This window comes from Chaetura pelagica, unplaced genomic scaffold (assembly GCF_000747805.2).
Source record: "Chaetura pelagica isolate M959 unplaced genomic scaffold, ChaPel_1.0 scaffold116, whole genome shotgun sequence".
Classification (NCBI taxonomy): Eukaryota; Metazoa; Chordata; class Aves; order Apodiformes; family Apodidae; genus Chaetura; species Chaetura pelagica.
The window spans coordinates 221,692-244,253 of record NW_009953655.1 but is presented as its reverse complement, the minus strand read 5'-3'; the positions used below and the strand labels follow the sequence as shown (position 1 = coordinate 244,253).

The 22,562-nt window shown below is 44.2% G+C and overlaps 2 protein-coding genes across 2 annotated transcripts in view; one reads left to right on the top strand and one right to left on the bottom strand.

Moving 5' to 3' along the window:
• Positions 1 to 999: 999 nt before the first annotated feature.
• Positions 1,000 to 18,749, bottom strand: IMMT (inner membrane protein, mitochondrial). The gene is given in 16 exon segments (XM_010000280.1): positions 1,000 to 1,607; positions 1,933 to 2,062; positions 2,453 to 2,584; positions 3,764 to 3,987; positions 5,432 to 5,446; positions 6,605 to 6,734; positions 7,585 to 7,720; positions 9,190 to 9,293; positions 10,199 to 10,335; positions 13,061 to 13,156; positions 14,232 to 14,270; positions 14,273 to 14,362; positions 14,996 to 15,116; positions 16,196 to 16,385; positions 16,789 to 16,865; positions 18,675 to 18,749. Coding segments are annotated over 16 exon segments (2,304 nt in total).
• Positions 18,750 to 19,693: 944 nt separating this feature from the next.
• Positions 19,694 to 22,562, top strand: part of MRPL35 (mitochondrial ribosomal protein L35) — a 5,126-nt gene continuing 2,257 nt past the window's right edge. The window contains exon 1 of the mRNA XM_010000279.1: positions 19,694 to 19,706. Within this exon, the coding sequence (XP_009998581.1) occupies positions 19,694 to 19,706 (13 nt within the window). The remainder of the gene's footprint in view (positions 19,707 to 22,562) is intronic.

The following is a 22,562-nucleotide window of genomic DNA, read 5'->3' as shown; positions in this document are numbered from 1 at the left end:
GAAGGGTAGAAGGCAAGTGCTCCTTGCTTTCCAGGAGTGGAGGGACAGTAAAGCTGTTTTGAAGGCAAGAGTTGCTCCACAAAGCAAACATGCCTCTTGGAGTAATGCATGACTAGTGTGGGTGAAGGGAGCAGGTCAAAGATCAGGGGCTTTCAGGGTTGTTGATGTGCTTGATTGTACCAACAATGTAGAGCAATCAGCAAGGAGAAAAAGCCACAGTGACTCATTTCAGCAAATGGGTACGAGGTAAGTTTGATCAAATTGTCTTCACTGATGGCAAGAGTTAAGGGAAAGGTAACAGAGGGAAGGAGCTTTGTCTTCCATTTGAGCTCTCATGGTTGAACCCAAGTGCTTTCTAGATAGATACACCTGGTCTTCTGGAACTCAAGAGCAGATCTGACAAGCTGGTGTCAGAGGTGGACTTCTACCCTGCCTGCTTAAGTTACTACAACATTAAGCTGTACTCAGACATGGATTTTTTTATATATTTTTTTTTTGTTTTACAGCTGTATGAATTAAATTAGACATTGATCACATCAATTAATTCTTGCTCCTTGAAAGGAGAAAACCAGATAACTTGTCTTCTTCAGGGCACGGAGAGAGAGCTGGGCAGTAGAACAGCCTATGTGATGTTTAAACAGGAGACTTGACCAGCAGGTAAAGTGGTTGAAGTCTTGTTTTATTCAGCTGACAGAGGCAAATCATGACCGGCAGGTTACAAACATCATTTGGGTTGGATCACAAGCCCACTTGGTAAGATGGGGAAGCAAAATTATTACATGAATCATAAGAGAACCTTCCTGCAGTTGGTTGTCATGGGAACTGAAAAACCAATACAAATGACATTGGGTGGTGAAGTTAAATACAGTGCAAGGAAACCAGACAGTACCCGTGCTTCGATGGAACATGTCCAGCCCCTCCAGCAGCCTGGCTGGCCAACCCTCTGGAGATGCTGGGATTTCTTCCCAGCACAGCTGCCTCCAGAACTGCACTCCCTGCTCACTGCACCTGCGTCGTCCCTATCCCCACAGCGCTGGCGTAGGCTGTCAGGATGTCCACTACCTGTTTTGTCTCCAGGGTCATCCGTGCCTCCTTCAGCCAGTCGTGCGCCACCCGCCTCGACTCTCCCCTCAGCTGGTTGACAAATTTAGCTGCCAACTCCAGGTCCCCATGCTCGATGCAGTAGGAAGCATAAGACAGTAACTTAAAGGTGTCGAGGTCGTCGGGGCTGAGCTCAGCCGGTGGCTTCAGCTGCTGCGGGTGGAACAGCAGCAGCGACTGCAGGTAGGAGAGGAAGTACTGGTAGAGGCTGTTTCTGGTTTCATCGATCATGGCCACTCTCTTTGCCAGTTTTTGGACAGTGTAGAAGCGAGCTCTGAGGGCCTCCTCGCTGTACACGCCCCGCGTCAGGGACTCCTGGGGCAGAGCCGCTGTCAGGGTCTCCGTGAAGGCGTTGTCGGAGCAGCTGGCTTTGATGGCCTTCACAGCGCCCTCCAGAGGTTCGGTGGGACTGTCCCCAGAGGCTGTTTTCATGCAGTATTTGAGCGCTTCTACAGAAAGCCACAGCTGGTGGGCCTTCCTGGCTTCCTCTTCTGCTTCTGCATGACCTGCAAGATAAACCAAGAGGGCTCTCAGCTGGGGGCACAGGTATGGGAAAAGCTTGAACATCAGCAGCAAAAGAGATCCCTCTGAACACTTGGCTTCCGACAGCAGCCACCCCTTCTGCACTTGACCTTGAGGCAAGTCTGCTCAGCAAACCATGGTCAGAAGGAGACAGCTCTGGACTGGTGCAGCTGGGGTGTGCTCAGCACTGTGCTAAACCCAGGCCCAGGAGTTGTGTGCCTACGCCTGTGCTCAAGCACCCAGGCTTGGGTGACAGGCCCCAGGGGCTGGTAACTTCAGCCCTTACAGACAGGCAGTTTCAGTGCTCACTCTCGACAGCTTGCTCGATCCCTTTCAGCCGGGCATAGGCAGTGTTGATATCCAAGGTGAAGTTGTCCAGCTGCTCCTGAGTCAGGCGTCTGAACTGCATCTCTTGCTCGCTGAGTTTCTCTGACAAGTTCTGAAACAGAGAGAGATGCACCAGCTATCACACCAGAGGCAGCTGGGTCATCTTTTTTTACCTTAAGATATATTTCTATAAATCTTGTTCTGGCTGGCCAGTGCATACAGTAAATACAATGTACCAGTAAGAAACCTTATCAGGGTGAATTTAGCAGTGAACTGCACTTGTTATGCTCAAAGTTTTCTCACCTATAGCAAAAGCTTTTCAGTCTGAATAAACCTGCACCCTCAGGCACTTCATCTCTTCAAGCAAACAGCTTCCCTTGCCAGCCAGCATGTGTTTTAGTCTTCTGCAACATGGTTCAGGACTCTCATCCTGTGAAGTGTGTGCTGTGCCAGGGGTCAAATATCCCCCTCATTGCCCTGAGGGGGCAATCTTCTCCCTTACCTGCTCAAATTCCACCTTCAGCTCCTGCTCCTGGATCTTCAGAACATCCCTCAGGTGGTCAGTGTGAGCAGCCGCCTGCCGCCGCAGCTGGGTCCTCATCTCGCTCTCCATCACCTCTCGCACCTCCTCAACCTGTACACACAAGCATTGTTGTCACACCCCTCCTTCTCAACTGCTTGTCACTCGTTTCATCATACCTCACCTAGGGTACAATTTTGAAAGTGGCATTGACAGAGCCCGTGTTTCATTTAAAAACAAACTCTGGAGATTCATTCTTACAGCTGAGCCTTTTCCTAAAGACTTGAAAGAACCACTTCCCAGCCCCTCAGTCCCTGGAACAGGTGGGTGTTCTCACTAGGCACTTCGTGCAGTGATCAAAATACTGCATAAAAGATACAATAACACAACAAACTAAACACTCTGGTGTGTATAAATCAGCTTCCAAACAACACACACTTCACCTTTTCCCCCACATGCTGTAATACTGATTTTAATGAAAGGTTAAAACCATTTTTACCAGATCTTGTACAAACCAGCCACTTCAGAGACTGCAACTTAACACAAGGGGGGATGATGCAGGTTTATCAGGAGTTTTTTGTTTTCTGTTGTGGTTTTTTTTTAAAGAATGGTGGCATTTCCAACCTTGCTATAAATGCAAAGGTAACAGTTCAAGCAACTTCTAAAAAGAGCTGTAAATTGATACCTGTTCCTACAGTGCTTTGAACTAACAGGCTAGAGGTGAAATCCTTCCTTTCCCTCAAGTCAATGTGTATTTTCCTGCATTTTTAAGCTGTACTTGCTTCATGTCCCAAGGAGCACTGAAATTCTGTTTCCATAGTCATCTTCAAAGAAATCAAGTACCAAACCACTGGCAAAGCGTGGAAGGCCTTAGCGATACCTCCTGGAGGCAGGATGGAGGGGCTATATTGCCCCAAGGTGGCCACACTGGGTCAAACCAACCATTTGTTTTGACCCCTATCTCCACCAGCAGACAGGAAACACAAGGAAGTCACTCCCTGTTTCACTGGGAGTTCTCACCATCCTGACTTTGCAGAAGTTTCCTTGCTCAAGGTGTCCTTTCCATACTTAGCCTGGGGGTCACCCCATCTGAAATCTCCCATCACTCAGAACATCCCAGTTGCTTTCCATAGAATAGTTTGGGTTGGAAGGGACCTTAAAGATCATCTAGATCCAACCCCCCTGCCATGGGCAGGGACACCTGCCCATATGCACTTTTCTGGGCACTTCCTCTAGCTCTTCTACCTCCTTTCAGAGCCAGAATTCCAACCAGGTGTGTTTACACCCCTTTACCTTCTTCTCCTGTTCAATTTCGATCTCACTCCTGTGCCGCTCCAGCGCTTTGGCCACGGCTGCTTCAAATGCTTTTTTGTCTTCAAGTTTCTGCTTCTCCAGGGCAGACTCGATGTGCTGCTGCTCCCGGACCCGCTGCTCCGCCAGCTCCCTGTTCAGCTGGTCGATGCGCCGATGGGCGTGGGCGATCAGGGAGTTCAGGTCGTCTGTGGACAGCTGGCCAGCTGAGGAGAGCACAGGGCCTTAGGAAGGTCTGCAGGGAAACTGACACCCCAGTGCTTGCCCATCTCCCACTTGACACCCCAAGCATCCCCAGGGCTGACCAGCAAACATCTTTAGGTAGTTTTCAAGGACATCGACCCTCCGTGACCTGTGCTAATGCCCACCCAATTCCACTCCCTGACCCACACCTACTTTTTGCCCTTAGTTTCTTCAGAGTGGTTCACAGCTACTAGCTACACTCCCACATCCATGTCACACTCCATCAGAGGAGGCTGTTGACAGTCTGTCCCTTCCTCTCTTTACACCACCATGTATTCTCCCCTGGGACAGCACACAGAGCAGCAGGGTGTAAAGCCCTGAGCACTGATACCTCCAGCTTAAGGGAGTTTGCTCCTGAAAGCACTGAAGTCACTGTGAGAGACAGACAGAATTACGTCCTCCAGACCAACTGCTCCCAGTTGGGTTTCTTACCCCAGTTTGTGCCTTTCACGTTTGGCTGCTCCAAGAGCAGTGGAGTCACAACCACATGTGTGTGCTAAGGAGTTTGCTACTTTTCTTCTGGGAGAGGAGGACAAAAGCAACACCTGTACCATCTGTGCACTGCATGACCTGGGAAAGGCACAGGCTCTGTAAATGGCACTGGCTGCCAGCTACATCACCTGCAGGGAAAACCAGGGACTACTCAACATTCCTGCAGGGTCCAAAGCAAGTGAAATTTCACAGTCCTTCAGCCATCCTTCTGGTGAGTGCTGAAGCAGGACCACTAAGCTCAGCTGCTGACCTCACTGTCACAGGCAGAATGGGCTTTCATTGCACCCCAGTTTTAAATTACATTGCTTTTTGATCAAAAGGGAAAAATAAATCATCATCAACCTCAGAATCAAAGACTTAATCCACAATTCTAAAATCAATCACGAAGATTAAATTTGGAGAATCAAGCAGACTTGCAATTAAATTAACCTGGTTTTGGTGACCCAGCTCAGAGCAGCCCTATGTGGCTTTTCAAGCATACACAGCACCTAGATGGTTCAGTGGCATCACCTGTGGATTCACAGGAGCTGGTGAATCCAACACCTCTCTTAAGCCAGGACTGCTGTGAGGTAGGAAACACCATCACACAGGTTAACTGGAATTGGGTCAAAGTTTGTTTCTCATTGGAGTCTCAGCAGCAGGTATCAACCAGCTCAAATTCACAAGGAAAATTTAAACCTGGCTCTCACCAGCCAGCAGTCACACTCACCTGGGAAGTGCTGCTAGACAGAGTTTGTGGTTTAAGATAGACATGCAAAAAGGAAAGGATCCCAAAGCATTCCTCAGCCTGAAATGTTGTAGGAATGCAACATTTCACCCCCTGTTGATACTGAAAGTGATGTACCACACGAACATAAAAAAGGACAAAGATAAGAGATGACATTCACAAGACCAGAACAAGTTGCAGGAACTCACCTAAGTCAGTTATCTCTGCAACAGAAAGAGGAGAGGTTGGAAAAGTTAATGCACATTCACTACAGCAGGTAAGTCAAGCAAAAGTGAAACAGAAAACTTAAGAGCTTTTTATCTACAGTGACTTAAACATGAGACCAAGTCTTTAGGAATTCAGAAAGAACAGCATGTTGGGTATATAAGTCTCTATATTACAGTCAAGATGTAGCCCAGAACATCCCAACCACTAAAATTACCTTTGGAAACCCACAGATGGATGCTGAAGTTTAGCCAAAGCAAGGAATACCAGTTTGAAGTAGAAAAGTGTGACGGGACACTGGAAATTTTACTCTTGACTTTTCTAGGCTCTTATAAATCCAAAGCAGTTGGTTAAGAAACAAATTCCCAAGAAGCAGCGTGACCCACAGAGCCAAACAAGTAATTCCTGTGTAGACTCCAGCAAGTCACACATGGAGTGCATGGAAACCACCAGGAGATTCCCTGCCCTCCCTCAAAGGGGCAGCAATCACAAAACCCAGGATGTTCTCACTTTATCCTGAACAATGCAGCTGATGAGATTTCAGATCTCGGGCAAAGAACTGCAGCAGTAATAACAGCAACAAAACTAAGACATCCATTCACTGCTTCCCTGCAGCTCTTGCTGTTGCTGAAGTTCCTGTGCCCATTTAGTTCAGAAATAACATTCACTGTGTGTGGTGTGGTATGAACAATGGCTTCTCTCCTCCAGTAGATCTGTCATTGCAGATCATCTAGAGAAATTCAAGGAGTTCTTTATCACTCTGTAGTAGAATAGGTACAGTCACCGTGTCAAGCCAGACACTTGGTCAGTGAGAAATACATCTGATCCACATTTGGAGTGACCTTGCTCCTTCCCTGGAATACCAGGGTGGGAAGAGATGTTTAAACTCTTTGGTATTTATCAAGCAAAAGCTACATTGTGTGGAATTCCCAACACAGCACAGGTGGTTCCCAGATGGCAGCCTTGTCATAACACCAGCTTTAGATGACTTAGTTTAATTGTGAACCAATTTTTACTTAGCTTTACTCAAACCAACCAAGATGGAAAACTGGACTCTGGACATGCAATTCAGTGGCTGTAATCACAGAAAAAACCCTACAAAGTAAGGAGTGACAGAATGTAACCAGCACAAAGTAATCCTGCAATCACAGACTTACTCATGCCCTTCCAGCCAGGCTTCACATCAGGGGTGATGCTGTCCAGCTCTCGCTGAAACTCTTCTCTAGCTGTAGCCACAAGCTCATGGTACTGAGCTACTATCTTGGCCTCAGATTGTGCTTCCTGAACCTGTAACAAACATAAATGAGATTATTTTGCAAGGCAAATATTGAAAACAGAGGCATATATAACTTAAGACCAGGTCCCAAGTTAGTGGCAGGTATCGTTCCTCTCCAGCCCAACCAAAGCAAACTCACTTGGGAGAGAAAAACTCCACCCTGTGATATCAAACCTCTTGTATACAATAATTTGCTGTAACTCCCAGAAATCCATTTCTCCTCACACACACACACTGTAACTGGATAGCCAGTCTGGAGCCTAGACAGGAACCAAAGAGGATCTTAACTCAGTTTGTATCTTTAAAGATCTCCAGCTCCTTCTGTCTGCTTTCAGCTGCCATCCAGGCCTGGTCAGCCAGTCCTGTGCTGCTGCCCCCCTCTCAGGAAGTTCTGATGTTGCCACTTTTAGGCTAAATTCTCCACTCAAAACACAAATGATGAATTATCAACTGTGCTGCAAAGGAGAGAAATTTCATCTTCACATTTCTTCCCCAGTCTTCTGAGCTGTAAAGTGATTTACCCACCAAGTCATCAGCACCATTTGCTCCTAATGCTCGCTAACCTACTGGTAAATTCCTCTCAGCATCAAATAGAAAGAATTACAAGTCACCTACAGAACAGACAGACACAAATCAAGCTGGGTGCAAACTCTTTCAGGACAGAGACCAAGTTCTTGCAAAGATCTATTATCACTGGTATATCATCATCTCAAAGAATGAACATAGGTAAAAAACCCAAAAGACCAGAGTTTACGCTTTTAAAATGTTTAACCTATTAGAGGGCTTGGTAAGGGGAAGCTGCACAAGTGCCAAATAGTCCTTACTCTCATGGCAATAAAGAGCAGCCTGTGAAATCATTACCTTTTTCACCACGTTGTCCAAGTCCACTATCATATGACGAAGATTTTCTTCTGCAGCAGTAATGTGAGGTTTGGTTCCTGCAACCTGAGACTTTTTGGCATTCTCGATCACACCTTTTGTCTTCTCTAACTCCTCTCTGAAAAGAGCAGCAGCTGCTAATTATAATGCATACAGAAAAGTTTTCTTTATGCTGTCTGTATTTATGGGAAGAGCTACTGGAAAACTCTCCTGGTGTTCCCATCCACCAGACCTATGGGCTGGGATGCTGTGATTTGTCTTTCCACAGACTCAAAGCTACAGATGTGTCTGTTCCATGGACAATGAGAATTATTTCCAGTACAACTAGAACTCAGGACTCAAGACTTAGCTGGAGGGGGCAGATGGAAAAAAGGAGTTAGTATCAGTAAAACTAAGTGAGAAGGGAGGCAGTTCCATCCCATAACAGATTTATTAAGGAAACATTTTTAATACAGATGGCTTACTTTTGCACAAGTGTTTTGGACAGGGTGACTGTTGGAGATAAATAGATGGGAGGAAATTTAGAGAGCTCTGTAAAGATAGATTACATTTTTTTTGTAATTTAAGAAAGAACCACTTTCCTCTAACGTGATTGAAAATCAAGGAAAAGGTAAAAAAGCATTCCTCTTCCAAGTCCATTCAAACCAGTGGAGGCTTCTAATGGCCTCACTGAAATAAGGAACAAGTTTTAAAATAAATAAATGAGTAAATAAAAGAAAGGGAAGACATTCAGTAGAGCAATGTCTGGGGTTTGTATTAGATTTGTTTCATTCTTTGGAACGTGGATTACACCTCCTAACTATTTTTAGTCAGCACAGCAACTTTTAAGATAAGAGAGGTTTATAATTTAAATAGCAACCCTGCAACTTCAAGGGTGATATTGCCCTCCAAGCCTTGGAAGCATCAAAGGTTTTCCGAATTTATTTCTATCCTCATTAGAAGGGCAAGTTGGAGGTATTGGTCTGGCATCTTCTTTTTTCTGCCACGATCCCAGGAAGCCTGCACACCAGACTCTGCACATCAACACAGATCACACGGACCCTTGGGTTATGGGCTTCATTTCAGAATTCAGGTTTTTGTTAGGCATCCACTTAGTAAAAATCTAACCTCAAAAGTAGCAACTCTGCTGACAGGTGGAACTGCCAAATGATGCTGTAAGGTGCAATGTTTCATTACTACGAAAAGAAGCTGGTGATGCTACTGACTCAACACAGAGAGAGTGCAGTCATGGAGACCTTACAATAGGTTTAATATTGACAAAATTATCCAAAAATACTAAAAGAGTTATGGATTTACTTTTTTTTAAATCTAACTTGAAGTTACCAACACTATAGGCAAGTATTAAGGAGATGAACAAGTTCTTAAAAAGAAGAGTAGGCCTGTGTCAGACTCCTTGGTACAGCAAGGACCACGTGAGACTGCAAATTAAAACTCTCATGAGTGTGTGTGACTTTCTTTGGCTTGGCACAAACACATCAGTTTAACATGAACACAGGTGCCTGTCTGGAGACTCATCTGCTGTCTGTGAGCCCTCACAGGGGTGATACTCACTGACCACTCCACAAGCCTCAAAACCAAGCAACTTACTTGGCTTTCAGGAGGGCGTCAGCAGCCTCATCCACTGCTCTCCTCCGGTCCTTCAGAGCCTCCTCCAGGGTGCGCCACTGGGATGGTTTTTTCTCCCCAGCATCCTAAGGAACACAGATGCCTAATTAGGGCCACCCCAATCCCGAAATAGAAGAGTTATTTTACTCAGACTGACCAACAGGTTTGTGTTTTCCCAGCTGGATATATTATTCTTCCCTTCCAGTGCTTTGATTTGTGTGATTCTTCATGGGTTTTGCCATCTGGGCAACAGCCACTTGTCCAGGCAGAACCTTTTATGGTGTCACAGCACTGGGTGGAAATCTCTACATCTATCAAAGTACTGGAATACTTTCCAAATTGCTTTTAACCTTAATATTTAGGGTACAATAATACTTTAAATTTGCTTATTTTTAAAGTAAGCTTAAAAGCCAACTCTTAAGATACTTGTTTTTCTAACTACTAGAGTAAATCTTGGGTGCTTGTTTGGTTGCCTGGATGCCCCTGGTCATTGATTAACCACTGAATCAGTTTATCTGTTCCACAATGGAATAGGAAGTAGGAATTCCACACAAAACTCAGCCTTAGCACACCAGAACCACAAGCTGGCATTGTTCATGCATCCCCAACACATTTCCAGACAAGAAACTTAATAATTCAGCAGTAAGATTTTGGGAAAGGGAAATGTTGAATGGAATTATCTGGGTGGACAGCATGAAAACCTACCTAGATCTAGGTTAAGAAATGGGTTTGGAAATTAAAATACCATGTGAAGACTACCAATGTATAAACTTGAACTTTTCTTCTTGCAAAAGGGAAATAAAGGAGTTGGGGAAGAAAAAGCAAATAAAATTCAAAAGCAAACCCCCATTTCACAAGTGGAAAGATTAGTTAAAACTGCAATAAAGGTAAAAGCATTGCAAGAAAAGCTTCCGACTCTGTCTTTAATTCTGAAATAAAGTTTTGTTGAACATAATTTTCTTTAAAAATTGTCCCCATTCGTCCATTTTACCTCAGAATTGTCCATGGCCTCCTTCAGTATTTGTGAGTGGGCATTCACTGCTTGCACAGCAGCCTCCTGGGCAGTGATGGCCTGCAGGGTTGTACGGGCTGTTGCACTTAGGGCTCCTTCTAAAGTTGATGCAAGAGCTGCAATAAAAATAATGAACTGCATTAAACCAGAAAGAGAAGAGCCATAGAATTAGTAAAATGACCTGCTGGGTTATTTCCTATGCCCCAAAGGGTAGGGGTGAGTTCAGGAGCTACACTTGCAGCCTACAGAAGAAGAAATGTTGCCAGGACATGGCTCTTCAGAAGAGCACTAAGGTCCAAGCCTGCACCTACAGCAATCAAGCTGCCCAGTGCAGAGACCTTTGCCATGTTTCTGCAGGGCACTGCATTTACACCAACAGATTTATTTCCACCTTCATTTGTTGCAATGGTTATTAAGAAGAAACAAGTAAATTCTCCCATCTTCCCCAAGGAAGACACATTCCAACAGCAGAGTTATTCTTCCCAGCCAAGAAGGTGGTGATACCAACTATCGATTCCTTGTGGTGCAGAAGCACAATTGAGCTATTAATTATTCAAGCAGGGACCAAACCAGAATGGTTGATCAGAGTGAGCAGCATCTGCCTTTCTGGAGTCAAGACATTTATTTCTAAGTGTTAGGGTAAGTAAATGCACCTTTCCAGTAAACACTCCTCTGGATTTTTTCAGTGTAACATCTCAATTTCTTCACTTGCAAATAACATCCTTGTATGAAGCAGACAACTCGTGCCAAGCCTCTTTGTTTCTCCTCATGTTGCTCTTCTACACCAGACACAGAAGCAAGAAGCAGCAGACCACAACCTGCATGTCTGCTCCAACCCTGTTAAGTTCAGGCTCGTAGATCCTTGCGTGCAACGACAGCCCAAGGCTGACTTTGGCTGAGGACACCCTGAGGAAAGTCTCAGTGTGGTCCTCACAGCTGCCAAGAGCCTGTTCACATGCAGGGCAGTCAGGCAGGTCAGATCAGAAACACCACACTGCATCAGACCTTCTTCCACCATCAGTCAACAAAATACAAAGGCCACAGCAGGCTGAAGCATGTCCAGTAAGTGGCCTCAGCACTGTTAAAATTCCCTTTCATGCCTATTTTCACTGGCTACACCCACGTCAGCAGGAAACATTCATTTATTTTAAACACAGTTTCTGTTCAGCATCCTTGTCTCTAGCCTACCCACCCCAAAGACTCCTGTGGCCTACCCACAGAAGGTCTGCAGAACCACTGCAGTCATCTTTGCATTGTCCCCAGTCAGAAGTTACCTTTCAACACCCATTCCCTTCTCCAACAGGCTGGTCTCCCTCTCATCCTCATCAACACTGGCTGGAGGACAATATGGAAGCTTTCTCACACTGCCATCTGCAGCCTGAGCTGGGTTTGCTTTCAGAAGGTAAGTAAGTATCCAGATAGCTGGCTACAGATTGCCCAGACATGCTAGACAACAAACCACCACCTCCCAAAAAAATAACTCTCCATTTTTCTGGCTTCCCAGGAGGCAAACAAGAAAATGACCCAAAACTCCTGACTTAAAACAATCACGCTGCAGTCAAACCAAGACCAAACAACAGCTCAGAAGTATTTAAATGAATAAACCAAGTGGGGGTGGGGGGGGAAGCAAAGCTTATTGTTTTGAGCAAGACACACCAGCAGGACATGAGCTTTGGGACAGAAAAAGCCAAGCCACCTCTCAGTAAAAGCTGGACTAATAGCTCTGAGTTAGAACCCAAGCAAGAAACTATCATAGTTCCCAGAACCTACAGGGAAATCTTCCCAGAGCCCTGATATACCATCCCTGAACCACCACCAAACCAGTTGAGGCAGTGGGTCTGTAGACAAGGACCCAGGGATCCCAGAAGCTGCAAACTGAACATGAGCCAAAAGTGTGCTCTGGCAGCAGTGAATCCCAGTCATGAACAGGGTTCCACCAAACAAAAACACCTCCCACAGATGGAGCTAAGGAAGGATTTCCCTCTAATGGGCACCTAGGAGACCATATCTGGAATACAGCGTTACATCTTGGGAGACTGAGGGTACAACAGACACAAAATGGGGAGAGAACAGTGGAGAGGCCCTAAAATGGTTTGGGGATGGGAGCACGTAACAGATGAGAGGCTTCTAGAGAGAAGCCAAAGGGGTACCTGAAGTAATGCTTTCCACATCTAAAGGGGTGTTACAGAAGTGATTGAACCAGACTTCTCAGAGGTGTCCAGAGAAGCAACAGATCCAAGTGCCAACAAGAAAAATTAATTGGATGTATCAAGTTCTTCATCACAAGAAGTGCTGGCAAAGATGCTCAGAGAAGTAGAACAATCTCCATCCCTGGAGAGCTTCAAACCTCCAGAGCAGAAAGCCTTGAGCAAACTTCCTGCAGAAGGATCCTTATTTATACTTCTACAGGGTGGTCAAACACCGGAACAGGCTTCCTAGAGAGGTGGCTGATGCCTCAAGCCTGTCAGTGTTTAAGAGGCATTTGGGTAGTGCCCTTAACAACATGCTTTGACTTGGTCTGCCCTCAGCTGGTCAGTAGGACTAGATAAATGCTGTAGGTCCTTCCAGCCAGAATAGTCTACTCTAGTCTAGTCTAAACTGCCCCAACTCTCCAAGCAGGAGCATGGACTAGAAAACTTGGTAGTCCACTCCAACCCAAGATTTTCCATCACTCTTTGATCATCAGTTACATCTCCTGTGTGGAATAAACTTCAAAACCCCTCATTCTGCCAACATGACACAAGGACAATGAAGAGGTGTGCAAGCACCTTGGAACTCTAAAGTCAATATAGTCCAACAATTCTTCTGTCATGTACAGGAAAACTAGCAGTATGGACTCACCTGCTATCATCTCCTGCTCCTCTTTGTCTTGCTGGGCAAGCCGGGCTGCAACTTCTTCTGGTGACCTTTCTTTTATGACATGGGAACCTTCATGTTCTTTACCTATTCAGAAGTTAAAAGAGTTAAACTGTTTAGGTGGAGTGTCCAAATTAGTGCCTGGATTACTTGTAGGGAAGCAACTTTCTTTTCAAAACTGGTTTTTATAGTCAGTACAACTTCAGAAATCTGACTTCTGCATGAAGCTGTGCTAAAACTACCTCAAGAATTTTTATACCCATAATTACAATGGGCAGTCTCACATTGTATTAAAATTAAAGACAATAGCACAGACATCTCACATGCATCTGTAGAATTTATGTTGTGTAGTTACAAAAACAAACAAGACTCAGAAGCGAAAGGCGAAGCAAGATTTGAAAAACACTTATGGAGTCAAGTTTAAAGTTAGTAACTGCTCTTATTGAATTTTTAATCAGTTCTTCTCTGGCATGCTTAGAGAGTCCAGCCTAAATAGAAAAAGATGAGGGAGAGGGCTATGGTGAGTGACATGTCTACACTACTCCCTAGCCTAAGGCTACTTAAAATGCCTGAAGAGTGAGCACTGACCTAAGTAACTCTCTCAAAATCAACAGCAAGTCTGCATCTGAACTGAGGAGAGCCCAGACCTCTCAGATTCATGCTGCAACAAAAACCATATAATAATGCTAAGCCATATAATAATGCTAAAAACCATTTAAATAATGCTAATGCTAACTCTGAAGAACATATTTATTTCCTGCTGGCATACTTTTTATGAAATGTGTTCATACGTAAAGAAATTATACAATCTCATCTGAAATAGACTATCATATAGAAGCTAGTGCTTCTTGTTGAGTTAAACAATAAATGCAGTTTCTTGCCTTGGCCCTGGGCAGGCTTGCTTTTCTGAACCTCAATCAGAAAGCCACAAAGAGCAGAAGCAAACTGCACTGTACAAGTTCAACATTAAGCCAGGCTTTCCTCTTGTATTCATGCCTGTGCCAGACCCAGGAACCAACCTCAACTTCTCAACTCAACTTCTTAGTATATTAAAACTACATCAACAGATATGGAAGTTGTTTCTTCTGCAGAAGGCACAAAGAATCATGCCTCTAGGAACTGACAAACACCAACTGAGAAATAAAAACAACTACACTTGAAGCTGCAGGATTTTGTTTTTCTTCATCATGTTCATATGATCTTTCTCACCTTCTTCAGTCTGTATCCCTGGAGCTGGCACTGACATGGCTACACCAGTTGCAGAGATGATCTGTGCTGCAGCCTTGCCTGCTGTTAAATACAGTAGCAGAACAAAAACAGTTTGTGTGTATGAGCTATCATGTAAGAAAGAGATGTAAGACTTTATTTTTTTTCCACTGGGGAAACTTAGGATTTGGACACTGATATTATTTCTAGAAAATAGTTAATTTCCTGAACAAACAGCAAGCAGGTACCACTTGCACACATACACACACAAAAAGCCACAACAATTAAACAAAAAAAGATGTCACAGTTCCTCTCTAAACCAGTTCCCTCTGATCTGACTTTCCAGTACCTCAGTAATTATCTAAAATAAAGCTTCTTGCACTTGCACGAAGAAGAGGCAAGTGGCCTCAGAGTGCAGCACTCAAAGTGCTCTTCCTGCCGAGTCTCATATCTAAACTGTGCAGGACTGTCACTGTTTGTGAGTCCAAATACTCTATAAGGTAAATAAATTTCAAGACGAAAATTGGCCAAAATAAAAATAGAGCTTAAGCAATTTTAGACGATTGTTCTCATGAATGGGAAAACAATAACATGAAATCTACAGAATTATAACATATTCATCCTCAACCACTCCAAAGACTATTTAATCTACCCTGCGATGTAAGAGATCATTAAGCTTTTTGCTCCTTGCTACATGACATTCTGTACAGTTACCTTCTTTTTCCTCTGAGGGAGCAAAACTTTCTGCTTTGCTCATCTGGGATTTGTTAACAGGCTGTTTAGACTCTTTCATTACTTCGGCTACAGATGAGATCTTCAGTGGACCCTGCTGGATCTTGAAAAATCAAAAATAAGGAATATAATCAGTTTACCACACAGGTTGTGTCTCACCAGCTTCTTTATAACAGAAAAGAGTATCTGCATGTGCAGACTACCATAAATCTAAACTGCAAGGTGAACGTGAAAACACTGGATTGGATGATGACAAGAGAAGTATGGCTAAAATCAAAAGAGATATAGTTTTAGTTGTCTGATATTCTCCCATTCATTAAGAGCTGCAGACTACCATAAATCTAAACTGCAAGGTGCACGTGAAAACAGTGGGTTAGATGATGACAAGAGAAGTGTGGCTAAAATCAAAAGAGATAATAGTTTTAGTTGTCTGATATTCCCCCATTAATTAAGAGCAGAATTCTTTAGATCCAATTTAAAATACTTTGAGTTTCTTGCAAGTCAAATGGCTTTTTAAAGCTCAGGACAACCACAACCAGAGGAGCTTTTCAGCATTCTTGGATAACTGGGGAGGAATTCCTTTCAGATGCAGAAACAGAAACTAGCAGATTGGATTTCCAGAGCTGTGCTGAAGGCAGTATCAGGTTTCCCTTTCTGCAGGGTCACATCACTATGATTTCAAAGTATGATGCTCATGCCTGGCTCTGTACCATTCAGCTCTTTATTCAACCAAAAACTGCCTCAAGTTCTCTTTAAAAGAAATTCAGCTTAGAATAGTTTTCTTACAATCCTGGCACACTGCTAACTTCAATTAGCCTCCAGTAAAACAGTTACATTCCAACAGGTCACCCAACTTTTCTCTCCCAAATGTATTTCAGTGTATAAGCAGGGCAGCTATTCAGTTAGAATCCTACTAGATTATTGTACTAGAAAGACAAAGAGCAGTTTTACAGCCCATAGACCAGAATGAAAAGATGATAATGGGTAACCTACAAGCAGCATTGATATGCAGTACAAAGCAGTTCCTCAGTTCATAATTCCTAAACCTTTGTAACTGATGAATTCTTAAAATGTTTAAATTCTTAGCACACAGCAAAATCCATCAGAATTTGAGAAGAGCACATGCTGGCTCTAAAAAAACAAAGAAAAATGAAAGGGTGGGGGTCAATGGGAACCACTTACGGGTTTCTTTGGCATGGGAACAGTATAAGGTGCAGGACCAAGTGCCATCTCAAAGAGCTTATCAGAGTAGGGAACAGCCCTCTCTATGCTCTCCCGGAATTGTGTATCATAGCTGGCATACAGGACGGTTCCACCTACTCCTCCACCCACAACCAGGAGGCCTGCACCAATGATTTTGCCAACAGAGACACTGTGGGGGGAAAGAAGAGTGGAAGTTATGCAGGTGGCATCACGCGACAAACATCAAGCAGCTTTTGAGGCTTTTTAGCTTACAGCTGGGCACAAACATTCTGTTCCAGAAGCTGGCCAACAAATCCAGCACTCCCTGCTACCACAGTGGCTTGTGACTCAACCAAAGCTAAGATGGCAACCCACAACCCTCTTTCTAAATATCCATCACTTCGATTAGCTTCATTTAAATCTGGCTGAATCAAAGAGGGAACACACAGAACCATGAAAACAAGTTACTCCACCAAAAAAAATAAGTAATCCCACCACCACTAATTTGCTCCCCCATGAAACTACGGAGCAGATTCCCTCTTGGTCAAGGCAACAGAAGAACCAGTTCCACCCCTCCAAAACCATCTACATACCCAGACTCTCCTGAGGGGGTGGCATATCCACGGCACAGTCGCACTGGACGGACTGACACTCTCCCACACCGGCTGCTCTGCAAGGGAGGAGGAGGAGAGAGTCAGGCAGAGAGCACAAACTGTATCTGACCAGTTTGCTCCAGCACCCCTTCTTGCACACCCTCCAAAGGAAAGCAGCAGCCAGCACAAGAGCAGGGACATTGGACTCTTCTCCCTAAGCAAAGAAGAGGGCTTTCTCACATGCAACTTGCACGTTAAGGGCTTTTTAAGAAGCCATAAGAACCACAGAAGCACAGACTGCCAGCTTGGAAGGGACCTCAAGGATCACCTGGTCCAACCTTTCTAAGTTGGAACGTGATTTGGATGAAATGGCCCAGCACCTTGTCAAAGTGAGTCTTAAGTGTCCACTGTTTGGGAATCCACCACTTCCCTGGGGAGACTATTCCAACATCCAGCTGTTCTCATAGTGAAAAATTTTCTTCTGATGTTTGGTTGGGATCTGCTCAGGAGTAGCCTGCACCCATTACCCCTTGTTTTTTCCATGTGACTCCTTGTAAAAAAGGAGTCTCCATCTTCTTGGTAGCCACCCTTTAAGGACTGGAACAATGGCAATAAAGTTTCCCCTAAGCCTTCTTTTCTCCAAGCTGAACAAACCCAGTCCTCTCAGCCTTTCCTCATCCAGGCTTCCCAGTCCTTTGATCATTTTTGTGGCCTGGACCCTCTCCAGTCTGCCCACAACCTTTTTGTAGAGCAGGGCCCAAAACTGAGCACAGTAGAAAGCATTCTGAAAACAAGAAAAAAATCCCAAACCACACAACCTACCTCAGTTTATTTCTGCATTTATTTTGCCTATTTATGTTCCCTGTCTCCAGTCTGGGATGTACCACTGGGCTAGTGCAGATTCTCTTCAACAATCTCATGGGCTAGAACAGTTCAGCTGTGACCAGTGCAGAAGACAACAACAGCTGTTTAAATACTTAAAAACTATTAAAAACTGTATTTAATACTTAAAGCTATTTTTATTTCTGAAGACAAACGAGCAGTTCTGGAGCTCCCAAACCAAGACTTCCTCTTTCAGAAAATCAACAACACATCTACTTTCCAGAGAGATCTTGGATTATAATATAAATTAAATTACTATATAAAGAGTGATATTTCATTACAGTCTACTTAACAAAACCCACATTACCCAGGATTTTAATCCTCTTTATAATTTAGGTGAAAATTCAGATTAACCAGAAAGACTGGTTAAGCTACTCCAGCCTACAGAAGAAAAAACCCTCTGTCCTCCTCAGGTGGTTTTTCCCCACACACATGAATTGCTAAGAGAGAAAAACAGGGCTCATTGGAAATCAGAGCACAAGGCATGAAAGGAACTTTTTCCAAAGTTGAAATATTTTGGGCAACTAGACATTTTTTTCTTTTATTAAAAAAAAAAAAAAGACAATTGGGAGATGCCTCACTACAACCTACAACAGAGGATAAGTTTCTCTATTTCCTTTTGCATATGGCAATAAGTAGCAAGCAAAAATCTTGTAGTCCCACCCTTGTCCAATTGCATAAAGAGGAAAGGCAACACTGAACTCTTATTATTTCCAGAACAGCAGCCAAAAATTTTAAATTAGTATCAGGAGCATGTGCACAGCAACAGGAAACGTGCTCTTCTTACCCCAGAGACCTTCATGAGCTCTAGCTGTGCTCCGTGGTTGATTTTTGGGTTTACAGTGGATAGGAGACAAATAATACACATCTTCTGTGATGTTTTTTAATTGTTTGACTTGATTGCCCAGCAGAATTCACTGAGGCTTCACTGGCCCTTTCAGGAGAAACTTTCTCAGGGTCATCCCACCCTGTGCCATGTCAAGAGGGAGCCTGAGGCCACTCACCTCCCCCTCCTTGCTCAGGTTGGACTTGCCTTCCTGGTGATCCTGGAGGCTGCCACAACTATAACCTTGGCACATGGGTCATTTCTGAGCTGCCTACATCCCTACTCACACCCGTTGGTGGCAAGTAACACAGCACCTATTTAGTTCTCCCACCCTCAACAAACACACCTGGTCCTGCACTCAGAGAGCTCAAAGGGCAGAGGAGGAGCCCTGCTGCTTCTTCAGCATTTGTGCTTTCTACACCAAGGAGGGGTTTGTGGCATTATTGTTTCTGACCAGATGGTTTTAAGAGGTCCCTTCCAAGCTGAGCTTTGAAGCCCAGTCTAATTTTCCTCCCTCACATACAAATACACTATTACTTAAAAAAAACCCAACAACAACAAAACACAAACAAACACCACTTTCTATCAATCACTTCTTAAAAGCAGCATTGCTCTCTTTTGCCATCATCATAAACTTGCTTGGATTTGCTATATCACCATGATTTGGAAAATTACAAGTAGCTTCTAATCTCCCCTGTGTGTAATTTCCAGGAGTTTGTCCATTTTTTTTAGAACTCGGTTATTTGTTTGTAATGATGCCTTAGAGGATTTGGAAGAAATGCATCCCACATGCATTGCTGTGCCCTGCAAAAGGCAGAAATAAACCATTCACTTTCTGCAGAAACACAGAATCACAGAATGGTGTGGGTTGGAAGAGACCTTAAAGATCACCTCATTCCAACCCCCCTGCATGGGCAGGGACAACTCCCACTAAACCAGGTTGCTACCACTCTTTGGATGAGGAATCACACAGACCCAGGGCACTGTAGGGCAGCTGTTACCATTTCTTGCTCCTTTTCCAGCAATTCTACATGCTACTCATTTCACCTACTTCTTAAATGCTTATTATTTTACATTTATTATGTACCATTAGATGACCACTTCTCAGGGCACTTCACACCTTCACCCTGTTTAATATTAAGAGCTCCACTGAATCCAGCATTTGAGGTGATCCACATGAGCTCAACCCTGGCAAAGATGCTCAGGACAGGTACAGCACAGGAGAACTTCATTACCAAAATAAAATCTGCCTTCCAGGCTTATAATTAATACTTAACTTCATATAACCAGACACAGGACACACCAGCCTCTGAGTTTATTCAGTCCCAGCTGAACATCTCCTCGTCAAGCTCAAGCATCTTGACCCAGAATTTGCACAGAAAGAACCTTGCAAGACACAGTCTTCTGTGTATTTAAACAGAAAAAGCAAACCAGAAACTCCAGAGGAAGTTCATCCTTGTCATGACAGAGGTGATGTGTAGCAGGGATATCTGACTGCAGAATGACCTTTAAAGGTCCCTTCCAACCTCACACATTCAGAATTCTAACTTTCCATCAGCCACCAACCTCTGCCAAATGTCATACCTTTCTACAAAAAGCCCTCTGTTTCTTTTCAAAGAAAACTACAGAAACACTCCAAGTAAGGAAAGAGAAGTCTCTCTGTAGCACTGCACATGCAGCTGAAAGCATTCAAGAAATCACTACAGTGAAGACCCACTTCTCTCAAAGCCACAACTTCCTTTCACTTGTCAATCAACTTGCTGATCCTCCATGAGCAGAGCTCATGTTAAGAGAAAGGAATAAAATTTTTCCCAGTCTCCACTATGAGCTCTCTACTGGGATTTTCTGCACTTAAACCTTCCTGCTGCTCTAGCTTTGGGGAGCTGCAGCTGCTTAGCTATCCTCATCCAGCCATGCTCTGCTTCCTGGCTCTCTCAGTCTACTCAAGCAATCGAGCATCATCAAGGACCCACAGTCCTGACCAGGCCCAGCTCTCCTAGGACAACTGGATTTTTTTAAAACTTCTAAAGGAGCACCTTGACATTGCCAAACAGAAGCAAACCTGCCTCCCTACCAGCTTCCATCCACCATATATGTAAAAGCAGTTTCTTTTCATTCTTTAAAAATCCTGTTATAACTTGACACTCATAACATTTAAAAAACAAAGCAATTATGTTATTGGGGCTCTATCAAAGCAAAACAACCAAGTTCCACTGGCTGAGCAGCAAGGTACCAGCAAGGTGTCATCACTCATAGTATTGACACTGAGGCCTTGGCCTGAGAGCTTCAGCTAACTGAACAGGACAAGGAAAAACCCTGAAGGTGGCATAAGACAAACCAGCTCTCATGTTAAAATAAAGGGGGTCAAGAGTGCTGTAGGGGTAGTAAAGACAAAGGAAGGATGGGCATTGATCAGACATTGGGATGGACTGCCCAGGGAAGCAGTGGAATCACCATCCCTGGAGGTGTTTAAGGAAAGGCTGGATGTGGAACTTAGTGCCACAGTCTAGCTGATGTGGTGGTGTTAAGTCATAGGTTGGACTTGATGATCTCAGGTCTTTTACAGCCTCGAAAATTCTGTGATTCTGTGAATAAGATATAAAAGCTGTGTAAGTGTAGCTGCCTGGGGATCACCACAGCTGGAGTAGAGAATAAACCAATGCTGCTGCTCTGGCAAGAATGGACCTGTCAGATGTGCTCCCCAGACAGAGGATGAGGGCAGCAAGGATGCCCCTTCCCTCATCATAAAGGCAACAGGCAGCACAGCCAGGTGGAGCAACCCAGTGTTACCACACTGGTGCCACTTTCAGGCCTGACAGCATCAGCATCTGCCTGAGAGCCTCTTAACAACCAGAGGGCCTTACTTCTATGACGTGAGTTCTCACCACTTGTAGAAAAACTACCCAGTCTCATCTCAGATCACATCAGCACTTCCTGGTTAGAGTCCACAACTCTGCACCTCTTGCAAAAAAAGACTATCATTAAAACATTTGTTTCTTATTTCTAATTTCTGGCTCTTTCATCACCCTAAACCAAACAAGTTTTAGTTGCAGAAAGTCCACAGGACCAGCAGCTGTTTTCACATGTATATACTACATTATGCTACAAAGCTTCCCTGAAATATGAATAAAGAGAAAAAAAGTGCATAAATTATTTTTTTTTTGCACACACACTTTTACTGTCCAAAATAAATCTCCACTGTAGTCAGTCTCATCAGGAAATACAAGTAGGGGTAAAGGAAAAAAAAGATATTTTTTGAAGCTGAAACAAACAGGAAGAAAACAGACAACAAACTTGAAAGAGTGCTGCAGCATCTCTGTGTTAGCACAGCTCCTCCACCAAATGTTTACAGACCAAAGACACATGTCCAAGATGCAAAGCACAACGCTGACTTTACAGTGCTGTACAGTCATTCTAGACACATCCCTTTAAAGAAAGAATACATGCAAATAGCCCTAACTGATTCATATCTGTGGAAGCCTGTTTGCTGTCTTCTCAGCTCCCAGCTCAAAATTTCCATAGGCCTGAAACCCAGAGCCTTATTTTAGTGGACATCAGCTGACTTGGCCCAGAGAGCCCTCCAGCCTTATAAAGCAGCAGAGGAAATGCTGGTTGGTGTCGTGGACAAGGTTGTAGAGCAGAGACCTGTCACCTGCAGAGCCTGAGGGGGCTGGACACACCAGCTTGTCCTTTGCTGGACTGTGTGAACTGAGAGTAATGAAGGCTGGAATGTAGAGTAGAATACAGAAATGATCTAATCCAATTCTTTTTAATTAATATTAAGCAGACAGCTGGAATACAAGCTGGAGCCTTAGCAAAGGGGTCACCTGTAAAGGCTCACAGCTTCCTAAAGCTGGCCAACGGCTTTATAAAGGTTCCCCAGCACATTATCATCCTCATCTCTGCTGATGCGCAGGGCCAAAGCTCCAGCAAATACACCCAAAAGGCACCTTTCCCCCTGGCATCGCGTGTCTGCTCTTTGCGAGGCTGTGAGAGACCCCCGAAAGCTGACGCTGCTGGACACGCCGCGCACCGGCGCTCCCGTCACTGAGGCACCGGGGGCAGG